Source organism: Aethalodelphis obliquidens, unplaced genomic scaffold, assembly GCF_003676395.1.
Source record: "Aethalodelphis obliquidens isolate GAN/ISIS:26980383/991018 unplaced genomic scaffold, ASM367639v1 scaffold14, whole genome shotgun sequence".
NCBI classification, from domain to species: domain Eukaryota; kingdom Metazoa; phylum Chordata; class Mammalia; order Artiodactyla; family Delphinidae; genus Aethalodelphis; species Aethalodelphis obliquidens.
The window spans coordinates 29,324,802-29,348,657 of NW_020837958.1; the positions used below are offsets into that span (position 1 = coordinate 29,324,802).

Sequence of the window (23,856 nt, forward strand, 5' to 3'; positions counted from 1 at the left end):
TGTTTATGACTTCCTTTGCTGTGCAAAAGCTTTTAAGTTTCATTAGGTCCCATTTGTTTAGTTTTGTTTTTATTTCCATTACTCTGTGATTTATGTCATAGAGTATTCTGCCTATGTTTTCCTCTAAGAGATTTATAGTGTCAGGTCTTACATTTAGGTCTTTAATCCATTCTGAGTTTATTTTTGTGTATAGTGTTAGGGAGTGTTCTAATTTCATTCTTTTACATGTAGCTGTCCAGTTTTCCCAGCACCACTTATTGAAGAGGCTGTCTTTTCTCCATTGTGTACTCTTGCCTCCTTTTTCAAAGGTAAGTTTACCATATGTGCCTGGGTTTATCTCTAGGCTTTCTATCCTGTTCCATTGATCTATATTTCTGTTTTTGTGCCAGTACCATACTGTCTTGATTATTGTAGCTTTGTAGTATGGTCTGAAGTCAGGGAGCCTGATTCCTCCAGCTCCGTTTTTCTTTCTCAAGATTGCTTTGGCTATTCGGGGTCTTTTGTGTTTCCATTCAAATTGTGAATTTTTTTGTTCTAGTTCTGTGAAAAATGCCATTGGTAGTTTGTTAGGGATTGCATTGAATCTGTAGATGGCTTTGGGTAGTATAGTCATTTTCACAATGTTGATTCTTCCAATCCAAGAACATGGTATATTTCTCCATCTGTTTGTATCATCTTTAATTTCTTTCACCAGTGTCTTATACTTTTCTGCATACAGGTCTTTTGTCTCCTTAGGTAGGTTTCTTCCTAGGTATTTTATTCTTCTTGTTGCAGTGGTAAATGGGAGTGTTTCCTTAATTTCTCTTTCAGATTTTTTATTGTTAGTGTATAGGACTGCAAGAGATTTCTGAGCATTAATTTTGTATCCTGCTACTTTACCAAATTCATTGCTTAGCTCTAGTAGTTTTCTGGTAGCATCTTCAGGATTCTCTATATATAGTATCATGCCATCTGCAAATAATGACAGTATTACTTCTTTTCTGATTTGGATTCCTTTTATTTCTTTATCTTCTCTTATTGCTGGGGCTAAAACTTTCATGACTATGTTGAATAATAGTTGTGAGAGTAGGCAACCTTGTCTTGTTCCTGATCTTAGTGAAATGGATTCAGTTTTTCACCATTGATAATGATGTTGGCTGTGGGTTTGTCATATACGGCCTTTATTATGTTGAGGTAAGTTCCCTCCATGCCTACTTTCTGGAGGGTTTTTATCATAAATGCGTGTTGAATTTTGTCAAAAGCTTTTTCTGCATCTATTGAGATGATCGTAAGGTTTTTCTCCTTCAATTTGTTAATATGGTTTATCACATTGATTGATTTGCGTATATTGAAGAATCCTTGCATTCCTGGGGTAAACCCCACTTAATCGTGGTGTATGATCATTTTATTGTGCTGTTGGATTCTGTTTGCTAATATTTTGTTGAGGATTTTTCCATCCATGTTCATCAGTGATACTGGCCTGTAGTTTCCTTTTTGGTTAGATCTTTGTCTGGTTTTGGTATCAGGGTGCTGGTGGTCTCGTAGAATGAGTTTGGGAGTGTTCCTCCCTCTGCTATATTATGGAAGAGTTTGAGAAGGATAGGTGTTAGCTCTTTTCTAAATGTTTGATAGAATTCGCCTGTGAAGCCATCTGGTCCTGGGCTTTTGTTTGTTGGAAGATTTTTAATCACAGTCTCAATTTCAGTGCTTGTGATGGGTCTGTTTATATTTTCTATTTCTTCCTGCTTCAGTCTCGGAAGGTTGTGCTTTTCTAAGAATTTGTCCATTTCTTCCAGATTGTCCATTTTATTGGCATATAGTTGCTTGTAGTAATCTCTCATGATCTTTTGTATATCTACAGTGTCAGTTGTTACTTCTCCTTTTTCATTTCTTATTCTGTTGATTTGAGTCTTCTTCCTTTTTTTCTTGATGAGTCTGGCTAATGCTTTATCAATTTTGTTAATCTTCTCAAAGAACCAGCTTTTAGTTTTATTGATCTTTGCTGTTGTTTCCTTCATTTCTCTTTTATTTATTTCTGATCTGATCTTTATGATTTCTTTCCTTCTGCTAACTTTGGGGGTTTTTTGTTCTTCTTCCTCTAATTGCTTTAGGTGCAAGGTTATGTTGTTTATTTGAGATGTTTCCTGTTTCTTAAGGTAGGATTGTATTGTTATAAACTTCACTCTTAGAACTGGTTTTTCTGCATCCCATAGGTTTTGGGTCATCGTGTTTTCATTGTCATTTGTTTCTAGGTAATTTTTGATTTCCTCTTTGATTTCTTCAGTGGTCTCTTGGTTATTAACTGGTGTATTGTTTAGCCTCCATATGTTTGTATTTTTTACAGTTTTTTCCTGTAATTGATATCTAGTGTCATAGTGCTGTGGTTGAAAAAGATACTTAATATGATTTCAGTTTTCTTAAATTTATTGAGACTTGATTTGTGACGCAAGATATGATCTATCCTGGAGAATGTTCCATGAGCACTTGAGAAGAGAGTGTATTCTGTTGTTTTTGAATGGAATGTCCTGTAAATATCAATTAAGTACATCTTGTTTAATGTGTCATTTAAAGCTTGTGTTTCCTTATTTATTTTCATTTTGGATGATCTGTCAATTGGTGAAAGTGGGGTGTTAAAGTCCCCTACTATGATTGTGTTACTGTCAATTTCCCCTTTTATGGCTTTTAGCATTTTCCTTATGTACTGAGGTGCTCCTATATTGGGTGCATAAATATTTACAACTGTTTTATCTTCTTCTTGGATTGATCCCTCTATCATTATGTAGTGTCCTTCTTTGTCTCTTGTAATAGTCTTTTTTTAAAGTCTATTTTGTCTGATATGAGAATGGCTACTCCAGCTTTCTTTTGATTTCCACTTGCATGGAATATCTTTTTCCATTCCCTCACTTTCAGTCTGTATGTGTCCCTAGGTCTGAAGTGGGTCTCTTGTAGACAGCATATATATGGGTCTTGTTTTTGTAGCCATTCAGCCAGTCTATGTCTTTTGGTTGGAGTGTTTAATCCATTTACATTTAAGGTAATTATCGATATGTATGTTCCTATTACCATGTTCTTAACTGTTTGGGGTTTGTCATTGTAGGTCTTTTCCTTCTCTTGTGTTTCCTGCTTCTCTAGAGAAGTTCCTTTAGCATTTGTTGTAAAGCTGGTTTGGTGGTGCTGAATTCTCTTAGCTTTTCCTTGTCTGCAAAGGTTTTAATTTCTCTGTTGAGTTGAATCTGAATGCGATCCTTGCTGGGTAGAGTAACCTTGGTTGTAGGTTTTCCCCTTTCATCACTTTAAATATGTCCTGCCACTCCCTTCTGGCTTGCAGAGTTTCTGCTGAAAGATCAGCTGGTAACCTTATGGGGATTCCCTTGTATGTTATTTGTTGCTTTTCCCTTGCCGCTTTTAACATTTTTTCTTTGTATTTAATTTTTGATAGTTTGATTAATATGTGTCTTGGTGTGTTTCTCCTTGGATTTATCCTGTATGGGACTCTCTGTGCTTCCTGGACTTGATTGACTATTTTTTTTCCCATATTAGGGACGTTTCCAACTATGATGTCTTCAAATATTTTCTCAGTCCCTTTTTTTTTCTCTTCTTCTTCAGGGACCCCTATAATTCGAATGTTGGTGTAGTTAATGTTGTCCCAGAGGTCTCTGAGACTGTCCTCAATTGTTTTCATTTTTTTTTCCTTATTCTTCTCTGTGGTAGTTATTTCCATTATTTTATCTTCCAGGTCACCTATCCGTTCTTCTGCCTCAGTTATTCTACTATTGATTCCTTCTAGAGAATTTTTAATTTCGTTTATTGTGTTGTTCATCATTGTTTGTTTTCTCTTTAGTTCTTCTAGTTCTTTGTTAAACGTTTCTTGTATTTTCTCCATTCTATTTCCAAGATTTTGGATCATCTTTACTTTCATTATTTTGAATTCTTTTTCAGGTCGACTGCCTATTTCCTCTTCATTTGTTTGGTCTGGGGGAATAATACTGTTTTTTATGGGGGAAGATATTGTTATATAGTCAGTGAGTTTGGACCATTTTATAAAATGTCTTCTCACACAGTATCACTGAGATTGCAGTATGTAAGTAAGGAGAATCTAGACATTGAGGCAATATTGTGCAGTAGTGAGTTACCCCTGCTGAACAGTATCTGTGAAGCATAGAGTAGTGTCTTGGGGTAGCAAAGCTGGATTTGATTATGTTGGCTAAAACCTGTTGTTTAGGGCAGGACAGTGGATTTGGACATGTACGATGATTTTTAATCACAAGCAAGCCTGGTAAAAAAGTTATTATATGGCGACCCCTAAGTTATGTCAGAGAATTGAATTAACCAGAACTCTAAATTCTTAAATACTTTGGCTAATTCAGGTTTTATTGTATATAAAAATTATACTTTAAAAGGATTAAAATTATATGTTCATATGCTTCTGGGAGAGACATTCCATACTTAGGAGACAGTCTATGCAGTGTTCTTGTCATTCACAGAAACTGGGAAAGGAGAATACTGTTTGACTGGTGTCTGGACAAGGAAAACTTTTTTGCCCCAAACTGAGCTATAGCTATAATTTCACTTGTGAGACAATGACTGAAATTTTAGAGGAGTAGTGTTGTCACATATAAAAGCCTTGAAATGGTGGTGTAACTTTATAGTTTGATCCCCTAAGCAAGAAGAAGAATAAGTGCTACATTGGTTTTTAATGAATTACAAAATAAATGGCTCTCTTTTTGCTCTTTTTTCACCTTCCCATAACCTGAAACAATTCCATAGCGTTTGTGCCTTCAACTGATTGAATAATTATCTTCATTTCCAGAAAGCAAGGACCACCTTGGGCTGATGTTTCCTGTTAAAGTTGACTGTTTCTGAATCCATATTAGTACATTCTAAACAAATATATTTAGGGCTATCAACCTTCTCCTCTTCAGATAATTTGACCCATTATTCTGGACATTTCAGGGCCCCATGGGTAGTGAACACCAAGCAAGCTCTCCCACTCCGGTGAGTTGCTGAGAAGGCATGTTGCTGATGGGGATTGTACAGTTTCAGGGGAACATCTATCAAAATAATCTCTGCTGAAATTCTTTTATTGAGTTGTAATCCCTAATTAAACCCCACCTATTTAAAAAAAAAAAAACTGGTTCTCTAATTAGAGACATCTTTCTAAAAAGGAACTTACCAGGGCCCATAACATAAACCAGAGAAGTTTGGTTGCTTTGCTCTTTCACATCATGATGCTGAGAGATACAGCAATCCAGGGTGAGATGAATACAATTGAGTACCTATGACTGAGAAAACTAAAAGATTAAGCCTCTTTCATAGCTGCCAATGTGTATATCAGAGTGATTGAATTGACTGTAAAATAAAAACACTGGATAGCATCCTTTGTGTGCCAGGGATGATGCAGCTGACCCATGGACTTCGTGTAGTTGGGATTTTTAAAATGATTGCTGCTGGAGTAGCACCCTTAAAGTTTCCCAGGAGATCCTAGAAGTAGGATGTCTGCCTGCTCATGACTCCTACACTTACTTACTATTTATAATATGATAACAGCTAAAGTTTATTGAATAATTACTTTGTGCCAAACACTGTGTTAAATATTTTACATTATTTTATTTAATTCTTACTTGAACATATCACTTAACCTTGCTGAGCCTTTCATTTTTGTCATCTAAAAAAAATATGTCATGAGTTGTCCGCTGCTTAGCATGGGTGTGAAGATTAAATTTGTTAAAATGTATGAAAGTTATTTGAAAATTCTAAAACACTATGTTTGGGGATAAAGTCTGTCCATGAAACTAAGTAAATTTAACTACATTAAACTGCATTCTTATCCATTAGAAATGTGGTCCCAAAACCGAGCTTTTGACTGAGATATATTATCTCTCTGCCTGATGACCAAAAGCAATTTTACTAGTATACCTGCTGTTTCTTTAAGAAAAAAATTGTGGTAAAATATACATAAAATAATATTTATTATTTTAACCATTTTTCAATGTACAACTCAGTGATATTAATACATTTGCAGTTTTTTGTAACCATTACTGATATCTATACCACAAACTTTCAATCATCTCCAACAAAAACTCTGTGGCCATTAAACAATAACTCTCTCTATCCTCCTACCCTGCATCCCTGGTAACCTCTATTTTACTATTTTTCTATATGAATTTGCCTATTCTAGGTACTTCATATAAATGGAATCATACAATATTTGTCCCTCTGCATCTGGCTTATTTCACTAAGCATAATGTTTTCAAGGTCCATCCATATTGTAGTATGTATCAAAAGTCCATTCTTTTTTATGGCTGAATAATATCCCATTGTATATATATGTCTACGTCTATATATTTGTTTGTTTATCCATTCATCTGTTGATGGATATTTCTGTTGTTTCCACATTTTGGCTATTGTGAATAATGCTGCTGTGAACATTGGTATACAAATACCTGTTTGTGTCCCTGCTTGCAGTTCTTTTAGATATACACGTAGGAATGGAATTGTTGTATCATATGGTAGTTCTATGTTTAGCCCTTTGAGATACCATCAAACTGATTTCTATACGGGCTGCACCTTTTACATTCCCACCAGTAATGCAAGAGTGTTGCAATTTCTTTATATCCTAACCAATACTTGTTATTTTCCATTTTTTAAAAAAAATTATAGCCATCCTAGTAGATGCGAAGTGGTATCTCACTGTGGTTTTGTTTTTCATTTCCCTGATGATTAATGATTTTGAGCACCTTTTCACGTGCCTATTGGAAATTTGTATATCTTCCTTGGAAATGTCTAAGTACATTGCCTATTTTTGAATTGGGTTGTTTGTTTTGTCTTTATTGAGTTTCAGGAGTTCTTATATATTCTAGATATTAATCCTGTATCAAATATATGATTTGCAAGTTTTTTTTCTCATTTTGTAGGTCATCTTTTCACTTACTTGATAGTATCCTTTGATGCACAAAATTGTTTCATTTTGATGAAGTCTGATTTATCTATTTTTTCTTTTGTTGCCTGTGCTTTTGCTGTCATATCCATGAAATCATTGCCAAATCCAAAGATTTACTCCTATGTTTTCTTCTAAGAGTTTTATAGTTTTAGTACTTAAGTTTAGGTCTTTGATCCATTCCAGTTAATTTTTATATATGGTATAAATTAAGGGTCCAACTTCATTCTTTTGCATGTGGATATCAGTTTTTCCAGCACCATTTGTTGAAAAGATGTCTTTTCCCCAATGAATGGTCTTGGTACCCTTGTAAAAAATCAATTAACTATATGTAAGGGTTTATTTCTGGGCTCTCTATTCTGTTTCATTAGTCTATATATCTGTTCTTATGCCAGTATCATACTGTTTTAATTACTCTAACTTTGTAGTAAATTTTGAAATCAGAAAGTATGAGTCTTCCAACTTTATTTGTCTTTTTCAAAATTGTTTGGGCTATTGGGGCCCCATGCACTTCCATATAAATTTGAGGATTGGTTTCCATTTCTGTAAAAAAAGATGGTTGGAATTTTGGTAGAGATTTCACTGAGTCTGTAGATTGCTTTGTTGATCTTAACAATGTGAAGTCTTCCTGTCTATGAACATGGATGCCTTTCTATTTATTTAGATCTTTAAAAATTTCTTTCAGAAATGTTTTATAGTTTTTCAGTGTACAAGTCTTTGCCGCTTTAGTTAAGTTTATTCCTAAGTATTTGATTCTTTTAGATGCTATTGTAAGTAGAATTGCTTTCTTAACTTCCTTTTGGATTGTTCATTGCTAGTATATAGAAACACAGTTGATTTTTGTGTGTTAATCTTCTACCCTGAAACTGCTGGATTTATTTATTAGCTCTTGTAGCTTTCTTATGAATTCTTTGGAATTTTCTACATATAGGACCACTTCATATGCAAATAGACATAGTTTTACCTATTTTTACCTGTTTACCTAGTTTTACCTGTTTGCCTCTTTCTTTCTCCCTTCCTCCCTTCCTTCCTAATCCCCTCCCTCCCTCCTTCCCTCCCTTCCTCCCTCTCTCTCTTCTTTCTTTCTTTCTTTCTTTCTAGTACTAACTAGAACTTCTAGGACGGTGTTGTATAGCAACAGTGAAAGTGGGTATAATTGTCCCCGATCTTAGTAGAAAAGCTTTCAGTCTTTTATCATGTTGATGAACTTTCCCTCTATTCCTAGTTTTTTCTGAGAATTTTTATCATGAAAAGTTGTTGGATTTTGTCAAATGCCTTTTCTGCATCAATTGAGATGATCATGTGGGTCTTTCCCCCATTGTTCTATTAATGTTATGTATTGCATTGATTTTTTATTTTTAATGTTGAACCACCCTTGCATTCCTGGGATAAATCCTACTTTGTCATGGTGAATAATCCTTTTGATATGCTGTTGGATTCAATATGCTAATATTTTGTTGAGGATTTTAATATTCATACAGAATATTGGTCTATAATTTTCTTTTCCTGTGATGTCTTTATCTGGCTTTATTATCAAGTTTACACTGGCCTCATTACCTCAGAGTTAGGAAGTGTTTCCTCTTCAATATTTTTGAAGATTTTGTAAGGATTAGTGTTAATTTTTATTAAATATTCAGTAGACTTTATTGGTGAAGCCAAAAATTCAGTCCAGGAATTTTCTTTATTGGGAGGTTTTTGATTACTGATTCAATCTCTTGTTATGGGTTTGTTTATATTATCTATTTCTCCTTGAGACAGTTTACATAATTTGTATGTTTCAAGGAATTTGTCCATTTCTTCTAGATTGTCTAATTTGCTGATGTACAGTTGCTACCTAATACTTCTTTTTAATTCCTTTGTTTCAGTTAGCATTTATTGAGCACCATTTATTTGCTGATATCTATATATATAAATGTATATGTATACATGTATATGAATATACATATATATTCTCATTTAATTTTTATAACAACTCTAAGATATAAGTGGCATTATCTATATTTTGTTAAAAGAAAAAAAGAAACTAAAAGTCAAATAAGTAAATTAACTCTTTCCAAACTTTCACATCTAGAAATTAGTGGAGGTAGAATTCAGACTGAAATTCTGAATATTTGACATTTTATACTCTTGCAGGCATGATCTAAGTGTATAAGATATGAAGAAAAGTCTAGCTTTTGTGAGTGTGTGTATATAAAAAATGTGATTTATATGTATGGGATTATCTAGATGACATCTTGTGAAGCTAGCCATTTCTAGCTCTTCTTGACTATTTAAAACAGAGGCATATACGACTATTGCTGGAATACTTTATTAATTAAATCCATCTACTTGAAATCAAAGCATTTCTGAGGTTCTTCAGGTTAGTACTCCCCTTTTTAAATAAGAGTGGTGAGGTCCAAGAAGGAACTATATATGCTCACCTGTATAAACTAACCTAGTTTTATGGCGATTGAGATTATTTTAACTGTGCCCTTCTTCATATATGGAGGCTATATCATTGGTGAGTTACTAAGTCATGAACTTTAAGTTGTTATTTTAAGTTAATTTCTTGTAATGGGGATACATGTATATCATTTTGTCCATACTCACTTATTTAATTGCTATTGTGACAAATCCCATGATTTTCATATGATTAGCCAAGAGTTTGGATGCATCTATGAAATAAGTAAAGAAATTAAGATTGATCCTTGATTCTTAGCTTCTTTAAAGGTATGAAAAACAATGCAGATGCTCTTAGAAAAAGTCTTGAGATCAAGACTCTTCTCATCATTGGTCTATTCTTTGATGAATAGAGGAGAAATTTAGCAGGAGAAATAAGAGCATGGTGATCTCAGCAATATATACTATGATCCATGGCAATTTTTTTCTCCAATTGTTCTCAGAACAAATTAAAGATTTTGTTTTCTTTTTAAGATTCTAAATGTGTCACTCATTGCCTACTAACTTTTGCTGCAGTGCGCTGTCTCACAAAGATAAATTCAGATTGATTATGGCATTCCCTCAGAATACAGAGAAGTTATAATATTTTGCTATTCTGAATACATTCATCCAGGCAAGATGCAATGTGGCATGTCCAAGTCTATACTGTTGGCTGTAATTGAAATATTTCCATATTGTAGCAAAAATGATAATAGCTCATAAAAGTGGGGTGTATCTATGAGTTATCTGGCAACTCATATACCTTACCATCATCCTGTGATACCACCAGACAATGATCTGTGAGATGAGGGATGTGTAGTATATCTTTCTTCTGTTTTGGAGGGTGGAAAATAAGGTATGAGACTTTGAGCCAGTAACTGAAGAATCTTTGAGTCCTGTCTCCTAGTTTAACGTATTTTTCTTCTCTACTCCTCCCAAACTCTCTAAATAGGTTAATATCTGAAGTTAGTATCTCAGAAGACTGCAACCATCCCAGTCCCTCGTCTTTCTGAGGAATCAAAGTAAATGGACAGAATTTTACCCATGGGATTTTTGACTTTTTAATAAAAGTGAAGTTTGTATCCGAATTACACAAACTAGGAGTATTCTTGCAGGAGGTAGTCTGAGTCTAATGGGTCCTAGGTTCATGATACAAGCTCCTCCTTTTCCTGTGTTTAAGTCTTAATAAGTTTCGGCTTCCTTTCGGTTTCCCTGAAAATTAGAAAATATACTTCCTGTCATTCAGGGACTCTTGCTGTGGAGCTGCTTTGATCCCAAAGCAATGTTGGTTATTGTGGCAAGTGAAACTAATGTCAGGCAAATGTCCTATAGGCTGTAACTCCTGTTTCATATTTGCTCTGTAAGCTCCAGATAAAAATAATCAGTTGGAAAACCTAGAAGCCTGGAAAGATGGATTTATGTAATGGGCATTATTTCCCAAATTGGCATTTGGAGGTTGTCTACTTATACTAGAGGTAGCAAGGGCCAGATTACAGTAGTGCCTAAAACCAACCTGTTTCAACAGGCTTCATCTTCTTTTGTACAGATTTAAAGAGAATGGGTCCTCACGCAAGCATTTCAAATCCAGAGACAAATTTGAAAAATATTGCTACAACATGTTGACTGATTCCTTGCCAAGTCAGCCACTGAGAACTTTTTCTTGATCGACTCTTACACAGAGACAATTAAAGGCGAGGGGGAGGGGGGGAAAGCTTGTAACTTTTTAAAAGAATTAAACTTCACAGTACTCTAAATCCCTCTCCCTCTTAAATCTTCTCTTCTACTTTTAACCCCCCTCTTCTTCACCCTTACCTTCTCCCTCTCTGGCCTTTTCCTTTTTCTCTCTCTTCTGATCATTCCCTGTGATATACTCAGTTGCTCTAATGTATTCATTTTTACTTTTGGTATTGATACAATATGTTCTGGAGACATAGCTTTCCAAAGATTATATTCAGATATACAGATTCAAACCAGCAGAAAGGTTAAAAACATTTTAAAAATATGCTTGTCAGCAGTGGAAAGAAAGCTGTTTGTAGCCAGCAGGTGAGCTGGAGAGTACTACAGGGTGTGGTAGAGATGGTAATAAATTAACTGGCAAGCCAAAAACTATTAAAAAAAAAAATCAGCTATTTCATAGCATAGAAGCATGACAGCTATGAAAAAAGGAGTGCCCCAGGGAATTCTTTTAGAGTTTGATTTTTTTAAATATGTTTGACATGAAAAATGTTTTAGTACAAATAAAACAACTGGTATTAAACTTACAGGGAGGAGGGTTATGGTTTAGAGTTAGTATGAATAATGCATGATATTTAAAGAAAGAACAGCTCTAAAATGTTCTGAGAGGCAGCCCATGTTGATGGTTGGAATGGTGATTTTTTTTTCTCTATTTTTGAAGCATCATTAATTCAGCATCGTTTTGTGATTTTTTTAACCTGATAAGATGTCAACCAAAGAAATACTGTTTGACTTAGATTAGGATATTCTTTCTTCAGATAATTTAGTTTAAATATCAAGAGGATCAGTAGAATTATTTAAGCATAAAGCGGCAGTCATTTACCATAAAAAATAATTTGGCCTAGTTATCTTTTTTAAAAAGCTCATGTAGCACTGCAAACCAAAATCAACCTCATGGAAGGGGAAAAACAAGATCAGATATTTTGAACATTACTCCATAGGAGACTAGCACAGTATAGTGTTAGTGAATGCATTGTAGCAGCGCTCCATATGCAATCAGAAGCCAATTGTTACTGGACTGTGTACAAGCGCACACTGTGCTCAATGGTCTGATGAGGTATTATGGATATGATGCAAAGAGACTGTGTAGATTAGAAGCTTACAATTTGTTAAAAGTGAAAGCAACTTAACATTTACATTGGGCCAGCTGAGTGCAACTTCATGTGGCAAACAGGATGAGTTCCAACGAACCAGGGGCACCAGGAAGGCTCCAGGTATTAGTGTCCATGCAGAAAAAAAGGGGTTTCATTGCTTTCTAGTTGACTACCTTTATTACTGTGATTCTTTCTATACTTTTCATTATCATATTCAGCTTTTAGTGTGGAAAAGTTCATGCAAAACAGCATGATTATTTTAAATGTCAAAAATGTGTGGAGGAACAGCCTATTAAAATATAGCCTAGAGATAATACATAACACTGACTTTAAATAAGTAGCTGAAGTCAAAGTGATACTCCATGAAATCACTGATATTGTGTAATTTATCCATAAGTATTAATTTTGATTTCAATTGCCACTATCACAATACATACCTCATCACTTTCTCTTGGTTCTTCAGGTTGTTCGCTTCATACAGCCTATGTTCTTAGGTCACAGAAGGTACTTCAGCCCCCCTGTTTAGGAGTAGTCTGGAGCCAGAAACACATTAAGATGTAGCATTGATCTCTGCTAAACCATGCTCAATCTCGACCAGACATTTAATGCAGATATCACATGTAAAATGTGTGTTTATTTAATCAAATCATCATCAGAGAATAAGTGATGAGTGCCTAGTGTGTGTGCATGATTCTGTACTAGGTTCCACCGGAAGTTAGCACAGAAAAACATAGTTTCCACTCTATTTGGGATACCAGGCATTTCATAGAATGTTGGCAGATAAAATTAGCTTCTCTCTTACCCCTATCAAATTAAAGAGGTTGCATTTAATTTTTTTCCTCTATTTTTTTATAAAATAAACGTTAGGGTTATGGACAGTCAGTAATTCTTAATCTTTTTTGGACTGTAATACTCTGCTTTGCCTACCAAGGCAAAACGTTTTGTTGTTTTAATGTAAAAGCCTTAATGCTTTCTCAGTGAACTGAGTGTCAGCCTGGCTTTAAGATATTTTTTTACTCTTAAAAAAATGATGTATTACAAGATTTGTAATGGAGTGAACATGCTTGAATTGCACATTTAATTTTTTTAACATCACATTCATGTTTTGCCAGTTTGCCTACCAGCTATCTGTTAACAAAAAGTTCCAAGGCAGCAGTGCAAGTCTGTGCCCAACTAAGCCTTTTGTTTCTGCAGATGTTTGGGCTTAGAGCAATGTTGTAAAGCTCCGGCAATCCAAGGACCATGTTTGTACTTGCCTGCTGTGATTCCCTGTTCATTGTCTAAACCTGTATGCATTGTTCTTCCCGACAGGTGATAACTACCCTGTACAGTTCATTCCATCAACAATGGCAGCTGCTGCTGCTTCTGGACTCAGCCCTTTACAGCTCCAGGTGAGTGCCAGAAGAAAAAAATGTGTGATACGAGCCAGTACTTTAGTGGAAAACTGCTAACCAGCTGTATGCTAAATAATGGCCTGGATATTAAATAATTTTTTAAGCATAGCCTAGAAGGATTAACACCTTATGTACTTACCATACTGCAAGTAGAAGAGAAAACTGTCATGTCAATATTTTTAAAGGAAAAAATGACATTATGACTTAGTACTGTATGTTCTCGATCGGTAAGTTAATGGTTTTACAATTTTTTATGACTGATTGTTATGGTTGTTATTGGGTATGTAAGCTTTTTCCTTATCAATTCTTCGTCCACGTCTCCATTCATGTCCAATTAGCTTTTACACGTAAGCATCAAAACAGAAAACAATGTTGGATATTTTCCTTCTTGCAGCTCATGGAATAGGGGGTTGTTATTACCAAATTACTTTAACTATTTGGAAAATGTGAACACTTTGCTCCTGAATATGTGTATTCTCGTCCTCATCCTCATGCCAGGTCAAAAGTCTGGGCATGGTGTCTGACCAAATTCTGGGTTAGAGTTCTTTACCTATGGAACTAAAATTGGAGAGAAAGTGTTTTGGAAGCTAAATTAAAAAAGCACTTGCACCTTCTCTTCTTCATAGTAAAATGGTGTGGGGGGGTTAACAATAGGACTAAGTAATCTTTATACCCTTCTAGCACTGCCATCTTAATGGGAAATTGACTATAACTATGAGTGTATATTTTAACAAAAACAAAAAGATAATATTAAAATAATGGTTAAACCTTCAGTATTTGAACATTTAGAAAATGTATGGTAACTTGAATTTCAATACAGTGGATAGAGATAGTTTTTTATTCTTATAATTTACTGTGGTTTTTTTTTGAATTTTCTTAAATAGTCTAGGGAATAGCATCTAACTAGGCATTTTTGTTTCTTCTTTGCTATTACTCATATGACTTGAATGTAAAAAATGTACAGATATTTTACCGTGAAAAAGTATCATTTTGAGTACCTTCAACTGGGTCTACAAATAAAGAATTTTTGCAGTACTTTGAGAAGTTTTTGTCATAAGCCTCATCCAGAAAGTCTTGAAGATGTTGTCCATTATGGACTGCCTAGCAGAGCTAGACATTTTGCCTAATGAAAGCAGCAACCCTACCTCTCTTCTAAACCCTCACCTTCTCTACTACTGACAGGGGAACTTACTGCAGTTGGTAAAAATATAAAAAGAAACCTCACTCATAATCAATCTAATCTATTTCTCCTTTTTCCGTAGCTATGCTATTGTGTGTCTTCTTGAGTCAGAGGCAAAAATAAGAAAGCGGTTTGATCCTATAATCAAGTTTCTGTGAAAGAGAGTATCTGGGTCCTAAACCTACTTTCTGTTCTTTGGTGTGGTCAATACCCTGGGTTTAGAAATATGTGTTCTGTTTCATGAGTTCTGACAGTATGTTTTGTCTTTTTTTTTTTTTTTTTCTGAATATGCTACTAAACAGAAAGGTCATGTCTCCCACCCACAAATTAACCCAAGGCTAAAGGGCCTAAGTGACCGTTTTGGCAGGAGTTTGGACACCTTTGAACATGGTGGTGGCCACTCTTACAACCACAAACAGATTGAGGTATGAATACTTCCATTGGTGCTTCATTGGGTGGGGGACTGGATTGTTCAGTCATATTCTAGGCTTTTTTTAAAAAGTAGCAAACACTCAACCTAAACACTAAAACATAATCTTTCCCTTTTTCTCATTCCTAAGGAGGCTCATTTCTGCTCCTTTTTCTTTCAGAGAAAAAGGCAAACCCCAGACCAACGCCTCTGAAATACATTGTTTATTGCTATATATTTAGGCAAATTCTTTACATTATGAGTGCTTTCAAAACCATCTTTATTTCCCTTACTCTTTTTTTTTAATGTATAATGCTGTATAGTAGTTAAAAAACACTTAAACATTAAAAGAAAAAAACCTCATTTGACCATGTGACAACCCTATGGAGTTGATAAAACATAATTCTGCTTTCACAGACAAAACAATGGAGGTTCAGAGAGGTCAGGTTATTTAACCAAGGTTATGAAATATTCTTGGAGTCAGAGTTATTATCCAGGATTTCTAACTCTACCAAATTCAGGTTTTCAAATTTAGTTTTCTCTGGCTGAAGTGAGGTTGGGTGCCTGGGCCTGACATAAACTATTATAGTAGCCCCTTCATATTTAACTTTCAATAAAGCTCTTTGTCGTTTTTGTGGGATATTCTTACTACATGGGAGAGGATGGCTCATACGGCTCTTTTGAAAACCAAACCCCTTTCTCCTATAGGGACCCAGTCCTCCTCTCTCCATTATCATGCTTAATTCCTCTCCTATATCATTGGAGTACCTCTGGGGTACTATCAGATGCTGGAGGGTTGCTAGCTATCTGTTGAGTCACAAAAAAAGGAGACAGGTTATCTCACACTGAAATACACTTTAACTTTCTGGGTTAGATCTAATACTACATTTATGTTCTAACCTAGGATGGTAAACCCAGTTTAAAAAGAAGAAAACAATTACATCTAACAAAGTTGTATATTCAGCTCCTATTGGCTCTGCCCGTCTATACATATCAACTACTATGTGATCAATAAAGTGTCCCTTTGACATTATCTTCTCTGTTGCTTTTAAATCTGCATTTTTGGAAAATGATAGAGAAAGCTCACTTCTAAGAAGAAGGAAGAGGACAAGATCAAAGGACACCTTGGAAGTAGCCTAAGGAAGAGTTCAGACCTTGTTGCTTGCCTTCTTCCTTTCCCTTTCCCTTTGATTATAAGAAGTATATAGGGGGTTTCCACCCAGACATGACAAGGCATATACTGTTAGAATATCTGCTGTCTTCTATACAGCCAGAAGGGATTTCTTTTCTAAGGCTTTCTTTTGGCTGTAGAGAAGGTGCCATATTTCTGGACGTTCTAAAAATCTACTGTGCTTAGGATTGGCAAGCAGTGAGACAGCTGGACGTTAAGAACAAGCCTTTCTGTGTGATGACAGTTAGCAAGCTTACCTACTCAGGACAGGTAGTTTGTTAAATTTTTAAGTGCTTGAAAGAATGTAAAAGCAAGTGGCCTTGGCTCAAATTCAAAACTTCCTCTCCTCTTGACATTTATTTTCTCTTGAGGTGTTGAGTTCTATCCCATCAACCTTCCCTTAGCCAGTTTTCTACCCCGTGTCTTCTTTTACTAATTTTCACTTAGGTTGACTTCTCTTCCCCCCACCATCACAGACCCCTGATGCTGTCAAATCTGGCTTCTGTTGGGTTTCTGGAAACCATGATGTCATATATGTGAGTGCCAGATCCGTGTAGTGCTGTAGCAGTGCGGATCTAGGAGCACAACATATGCCACATGCCTGCCACTTTAATGAGACTAAATACAGAATCTGGTAAGGCAGGGGGCCCTCATAGCTTTGCAGTGTAAGTTTGGGGTGGTTTGAGAGTTTCCTGGTTTTTTTTGTTGTTTTTTTATTCTTGCTCTGTTCTCTAGCTTCCACTTTTTGTACCTTTCCATGCATGTCAGGAAACCTTTGCTTAGAAAAGATTGACCTGGTTTGAAAGGCAGGTTTCTCAAACTATCCTGGTATGAGTATAGCATGTTTATTGGGACTTCCATGAACTGCACAGTGGACACCCATATCTAACCTGCTATAGACACTAACATTTTAAATCTTGAGCAAAAGTAGAGAGAAAATTTAATAATATCTTGCTTTATTGATTTTAAAGTCTACTTTCTTTTCTAGCCAGGGTTTTCTCCATTCCTTTGACAAGCTAAATGTCACAGCTGTGTCAACTGTGGATAGGATCATGATAAATAGGATCATGATAAATTGTGGATACTAAGCATTACAATTATGTTAATGGGTTTTATTTCTAATCAGAGATTCTTAGGAAGAAAGACCATAACACATATATACCACCACCACCTCCACGCACACCCTGCTGCATTGCTCAGAAGTGGTCCTCTCTACCTGACGTACAGTTAATTTGTCCTTCAAAGGTTGTCACTTTTAACATTAATGAGCCTGGGTAATCTTAACAGTATAGTTATACTCTGGAAGCCTGAAATTTTGTTATCAGGTAGAGAAAAGGTATTTAAAGTGGAAAGATCCTCCTTACGTTAGTATATTCCAGTTCTTTCTTTAAAATAAGAAAGACACAGAAAAGTTTTTTTGCTTTTTGTTTTTTTTTTGGTACTCCATGCTGATCTAAGGCATGGTTTTCTCTGCCTCAGGAGCACAATATTAGGAGAGAGAAGGCCAAAGAATGCTATTTTTAGTTGAACACTTCAGCAGATGGAGGCATGAATACTCATATATCTGAAGGTTGAGGGGCTTGAACCATTAATTTTGATAATGTATTTAACCCTGGGAACAATCAGAAACTGTAACTCTAAGGTTACAGTGCTTTTGACCTTTAGAGAACAGAGGGCACTTGCTACAGTAAACAATATATTATATTGCTACTTATTCCAGTTCTCTACCCGTATAAATTTCAGGACCAGTTGCCATTTGCTTTCCTCAGCTATGTTAGCATTGATCCTTCAAGTAAGTCAAAAGGGGGGGACCAGTATAATGAGGCAGTCATGTAAATATGGCCTTTAAATAGCTAAGATGTTAGATTGTTCTGAAGAAATATTGTCTCAGAAACTAAGCTCAGAATGACACTTTTTTTTAAACGAAAGAGTGATTTTAATGTACTGATTCATTTTTTGTTGTTACTTTCAATGTGATAGGTACCTAAAGTAATTTGGTTTTGTTTTTTAATTGGAAGTAATGTTGCCTCATAGTTTATATGAAATCCAATCTGGTACCATATCATGCAAAGTAATGCACCTGTCTCATGCTTTCTTATTAAATGATGCATGCTTCTCTAGCAAATACAACAGCTAAATATCACACAGTTTAAGAATTTCTAATTAAAATATCTCCACATGTCAGCATATTGGTAATGTATTATTTTAATCCATTTATTTTGTTTATGAAACAGTGACATATGTTTAGATTGTGAAATACATGAGCCTTAAAAATCACTTTATTGAAGAAAATTAATTCCTACAATACTGTCTCGGTAATGTGTTCACTCACCCAGTCAGTCATTGGTGGCACTGCCAGTCTTAATGTAGAGTAGACACACTTACTAGTTTTATCTGTGTAACAGTCTTGGAATGAAGCAATAACAATTCTTTTTCTTAGTTCCAAACGATAGGGTTTTCTTCCTTTACTTTTTTTTTTAACTCATTAATTCAAACCTGTCCCCCCAAAACACTTTTTGTTGCTTTTTTTTTTTTTTTAATACAATGAAGGGTGGGACTGAGTGTATGTATAAGGGATTCTGAGAGACCAATCAAAATTAGAAACAAGCTAGTTACCTTTTCAAAGTTAGACATAGTAATTTGTTTGTCAGCAGGGAGATGTTTGGGTCAGCCCTGAAATAAAGTGACTGTCAGCAGTTATTCCTACAAGACAAGTAATTTCACTCAATGTATTACTGACAGATTGCTCACTTCTCTGAATCACCAGAGAAAACAAACTTAATATTGTTACAGGCAGAGTTTCTGTCTTCATTAGCTGCAGAGAATGATTTTTATCTAGCATTCAAAGACTACCAAGCTTTAGTTGGAACATATTTTAACCAAGTTCTTATAATGACAGTATGGGTGGTAGCCTAAATGAAAGGAAGTAAATATGAAAATTTTAAAAATCAATATAAATATATTTTCACTTTTATTTGATGGGTATTATGTGTAGTTTTGGGAAGATTTGAGGAAAGGAGTATAATCAGAGCCTTAAAACACTAGAAAAACCTATCAATCAACCATAAGTTATTCTTAAATGAAACTATTAAAGTCTTGCGAAGTTTGCAAAGATGGAGGAGAACAATTGAAATTTTGCAAAAGTGAATACAAACACATATTTTATTTAAATGATATTGTCAGTTTTCATGCTACAACTGGAAAGTGAAGAAGTGCCCATCAACATTGAGAATGCTCTATTTCTATTTTAGTTCCAGCCTGAATCTTTATGATATTATATATAGATGCTCTTCTCTGGCTCAAACCCTGTCGTTTTGTTTGAAATCGTAAACATGCCTCAGTTCTGTGGAGGAATGAGAGGGTGAGTTAGCTGGGCTGAGTGGGCTTTGGAGGTTGTGATTTCTAATAGAGGGGTGAATAAAGAGTTGATTAGAGTGACCTATTACTAGCTACCTGATAGAGAAAAAGGAATGCACTGATTCAAAGCTTGTTCTGAGGATGCCAACCAGGGGGTTGTGCTTTGAGGGGAAATGCTTACTTTTCTCATAATCAGCCTTTTCTCACCTACTTTGACTTTAAGAGTGTGATGGAATTTGGGAGGACCATTACAGCTGGGATTAGATGAGCTGTGGACTAATGGAATGAGCTCCATTTTGGAATCAGAATCTTGGATTAGAGTTTCTGCTATTACTTGCTATGTTGTCCTATACTGTTCTCAAATAACCTTTTTTTCAGTTTGTTCATTGTAAAAAGGGGATAATATTTATTCCCAGGGTTGTTGTGAATAATAAATGGGTTAACGAGGCATGTATTAGATTTCCACAAAAATTCATTATCAGAATAGGAAAAACCTTACCAACATTGCAATAAGCAGTCATTTCTACTCTAGCTTTGCTGCCTAAGTGCTTCTGAGGGGCAGCTCTACTCTCATCTAGCTCTGATTCAGAATGTGTCACTGATTCAGGGATTTTTGTCTATTTTGTTTACTGTTGAATCTTCAATGTTGCCTGGGACAGTAGTTGGTAAAATGAATGAATTAATGAATTCCCTCTTTTGGTGGCAATCTGGGACTCAAGCTTCTTTGGAAATTTTTTTTTTTTTTTTTTTGGATATGTTCAGCCACGTGCTCTGTCTTTAGGAGGGATTATTTCATGTAAACAACTTTTCATTTCTAGGTAGGCTTCTTCGGAAAAATGGCAGATGTCAAGTGAATCTTGATGGAGATTAACAAAATATAGGCAGATCAGAGAAGGATGCAAAATATTAAGACATTTCCTAGTGTTTGGGAATCTGACTTATTTTATTCAATGAAGCAGAATAAGTTTATACTACCACTTACAACATTACTAGCACTTAAAACATTGGGTAAACTTGATTTTCTCTTAGAAATTTTATCTTCAGTTGATTTTCAGGTAGTATCCAGAAGTTGAGAGAGTATGGCTCTTCTCACCAAGCTCTGTTAATCACTGTGTTTAAGTTATTTGATTGATGGGATGGTTAGCTGTACTCACAGAGATGGTTTAGTAGGAGTGCAAGACCTTGGAATTACAAAATCAGTGCCGTCCTCTATCTTTCCTCGTGTAACATCTCCACCAACATTCATTTAGCTCCAGCCTCACTAATTAATACACACAACAGGGAACTCCCAGTATCTGAATACTTGTATTTAAACAGACTGCTTGTAACATGCAGTGGTTTCTAAAATAATGACAGGTATTTCTATTCCTGTTTTTACCAAACTGGAGTTTTGAGGTATTGTTTGGTTGGTATCATGTATCATATATTGTATGCTTATGTGTTATAATGAGCTACCTTGAAATTAAGAGAGATGATGTGATTAAGAACATAGGGGAAGGTTTGAAAGCAAAACATTCTAGTGTTTTAGAGAATGCTTCACTCCAGTTTCCAACCACAGAATAAGTCAGGATATGCAACATTCAGGAAATTTAAATCAGAAAAAGATGTGATGAAATATTTTGACATGTTGCGTAACAGAAGAGACTGAGCAGAACAAAAACATTTTTAAACCATTTTATTGAAGTATGAGTGACATACAAAAGCTGTACATACTTAATATATACAACTGGATGAGTTTGGAGATAAGTATGTACCTGTGAAACCATACCACAATCTATGCCATAAACACCCATCACCTACAGAAGTTTCCTCTCACCATTATTATAATAATAATAATTATTATTATTACTATTTTGTGTGATAAGAACATTTAACGTAAGATCTACCCTCTTAGCGAGTTTTTAAATATACAATACAGTGTTATTAACTATAGGCTTTATGCTATACAGTAGATGTCTAGGATTTACTTACTTTGCATAACTGAAACTTTGTGCCCTTGACTAATACTTCCCATTTCCCATCTCCCACCCCCTGGCAACCACCATTCTACTCTCTGATTCTATGAGTTTGACTGTTTTAGATTCCTCATATAAGTGGTATCACATAGTATTTATCTTCTGTGTCTGGTTTAACTTAGCATAATATCTTCCAAGTTCATCCATGTTGTTGCAAATGGCAGAAATTCCTCCTTCTTCTTTAAGGCTCAATAATATTCCATTTTATGTACATATTACATTTTCTTTATCCATTCATCCATCAATGGACATTTAGGTTGCTTTCATGCCTTAACTATTGTGAATAATGCTGCAGTGAACATGGGAGTGAAGATACCTCTTTGAAATCTTGATATCAATTCCTTTGGAGATATATCCAAAAGTTTCAGGCCTTACATTTAAGTCTTTTAAATTTAAGTCTTCCATTTCAAGGTAATATTTTTTTTGTATGGTTTAAGATAAAGGTCCAATTTCATTATTTTGCTTGTGAATATTCAGTTTTCCCAATGCCATTTATTGAAGAGACTATCCTTTCCCCACTGGGTATTCTTGTTACCATTGTCAAAGATCATTTGACTGTATTTGTGTAGGCTTATTTCTGGGCTCTCTATTCTATTCCCATTGGTCTATATAGTCATTGTATGTCAGTATCATTTTTTTTATTACTATAGCTTTGTGATATATTTTGAAATCAAGAGGTGTGAGGCCTCTAGTTCTTGTTCAAGTTTGCTTTGGATATTTGGGGTCTTTTGTGGTTGCATGTGAATTTTACGATTTTTTTTTTTTTCTGTAAAAAATTCCATTAGGACTTTGATAGGGATTGCATTGACTTTGTAGATCACTTTGAGTAGCATGGACATTTTAACAATTTTAATTCTTCTAATCCAAAAGTTTTTTTTTTTGTTTTTTTTTTTTTTTTTTTTTTTGTGGTACGCAGGCCTCTCACTGTTGTGGCCTCTCCCGTTGCAGAGCACAGGCTCCGGATGCGCAGGCTCAGCGGCCATGGCTCACGGGCCCAGCCGCTCCACGGCATGTGGGATCCTCACGGACTGGGGCACAAACCCATGTCCCCTGCTTCGGCAGGCGGACTCCCAACCACTGCACCACCAGGGAAGCCCCAAAAGTATTTTTAAGTGATATTTTAATTAAAAAGCGTTGAGAAGCTACACATAGCTGGATAGATTCCCCTCATAGGTGTGCCCCAGTGAGGGATAAAACTTCTGACCAGTAGAGCTAGCAGATACTTACTACTATTCTGCCAATTCTTCCTTTCTGTTTTACTTGTAGAAAAGTTCATATCCTACAGGTATGCATGTTTATGCAAATCCATATAAAATGGAAATTCAGGGAATATTTATAACAATTTAAGCTCTCTGTACTGATTTGAAACCATCTTGCTTTATTTTGACTGTTCTAGATCATTAGGATTAAGATAATAACCAGATTCCCTTATATATCTTCCAAGCCTAAATGGCACTAATAATGGATTATTTTCTCTATTAAATGTAAACAAGCACTAAACACCTACTGTGTACTAAACATCTACTGTACTGGTTGCTGTATGGATAAAAAAGTCATATGTTTCCTTCTTTCATTCCTTTCATAACTGGTGACATCAGTACAGCCATCTTGAGTCACACTGAGAGGAATTAATTTAACATTCTTTTTTTTCCAGCTGTATAAGTACCAATTCCTTTATATTTACAGTCATTTAATGCTGGTTTAGCTAAATATTTACATTTCCTTTTAATAGACAAAAATGGAGGAAACAGCTAAATTTATTTCCCAAGGCTTCCACCCTCTTGGTCATTTGGTGAAGTAAAGACTCAGTGAAAATTCTTAATTTCCAGTATACTGCACTGAGTTCATTTCTTACTGTATGTTTCTGTTATAGCACCAGCTATAATACCTGTAAACAACCTTTGATGTCATAATATATATTAACCTAGACCATGATCCTTGGTATCAGTAATGTCCCTAATGCAGTTTACTCTGGAGCAGAATGAACTAAAAAAAAAAAAAAAAAAAAGATAGATATGGGGCCTTCCCTGGTGGCGCAGTGGTTGAGAGTCCGCCTGCCGATGCAGGGGACGCGGGTTCGTGCCTCGGTCCGGGAAGATCCCACATGCCGCGGAGCGGCTGGGCCCGTGAGCCATGGCCGCTGAGCCTGCGCGTCCAGAGCCTGTGCT

At 35.4% G+C, this 23,856-nt stretch overlaps 1 protein-coding gene across 1 annotated transcript in view; it reads left to right on the plus strand.

Annotated features, from left to right (window-relative positions):
* The window catches only part of SOX6 (SRY-box transcription factor 6), a 620,818-nt gene that overhangs the window by 485,200 nt on the left and 111,762 nt on the right, over positions 1 to 23,856 (plus strand). The window contains exons 10-11 of the mRNA XM_027115294.1: positions 13,474 to 13,553; positions 15,039 to 15,161. Coding sequence (XP_026971095.1) covers positions 13,474 to 13,553; positions 15,039 to 15,161 — 203 coding nt within the window. The remainder of the gene's footprint in view (positions 1 to 13,473; positions 13,554 to 15,038; positions 15,162 to 23,856) is intronic.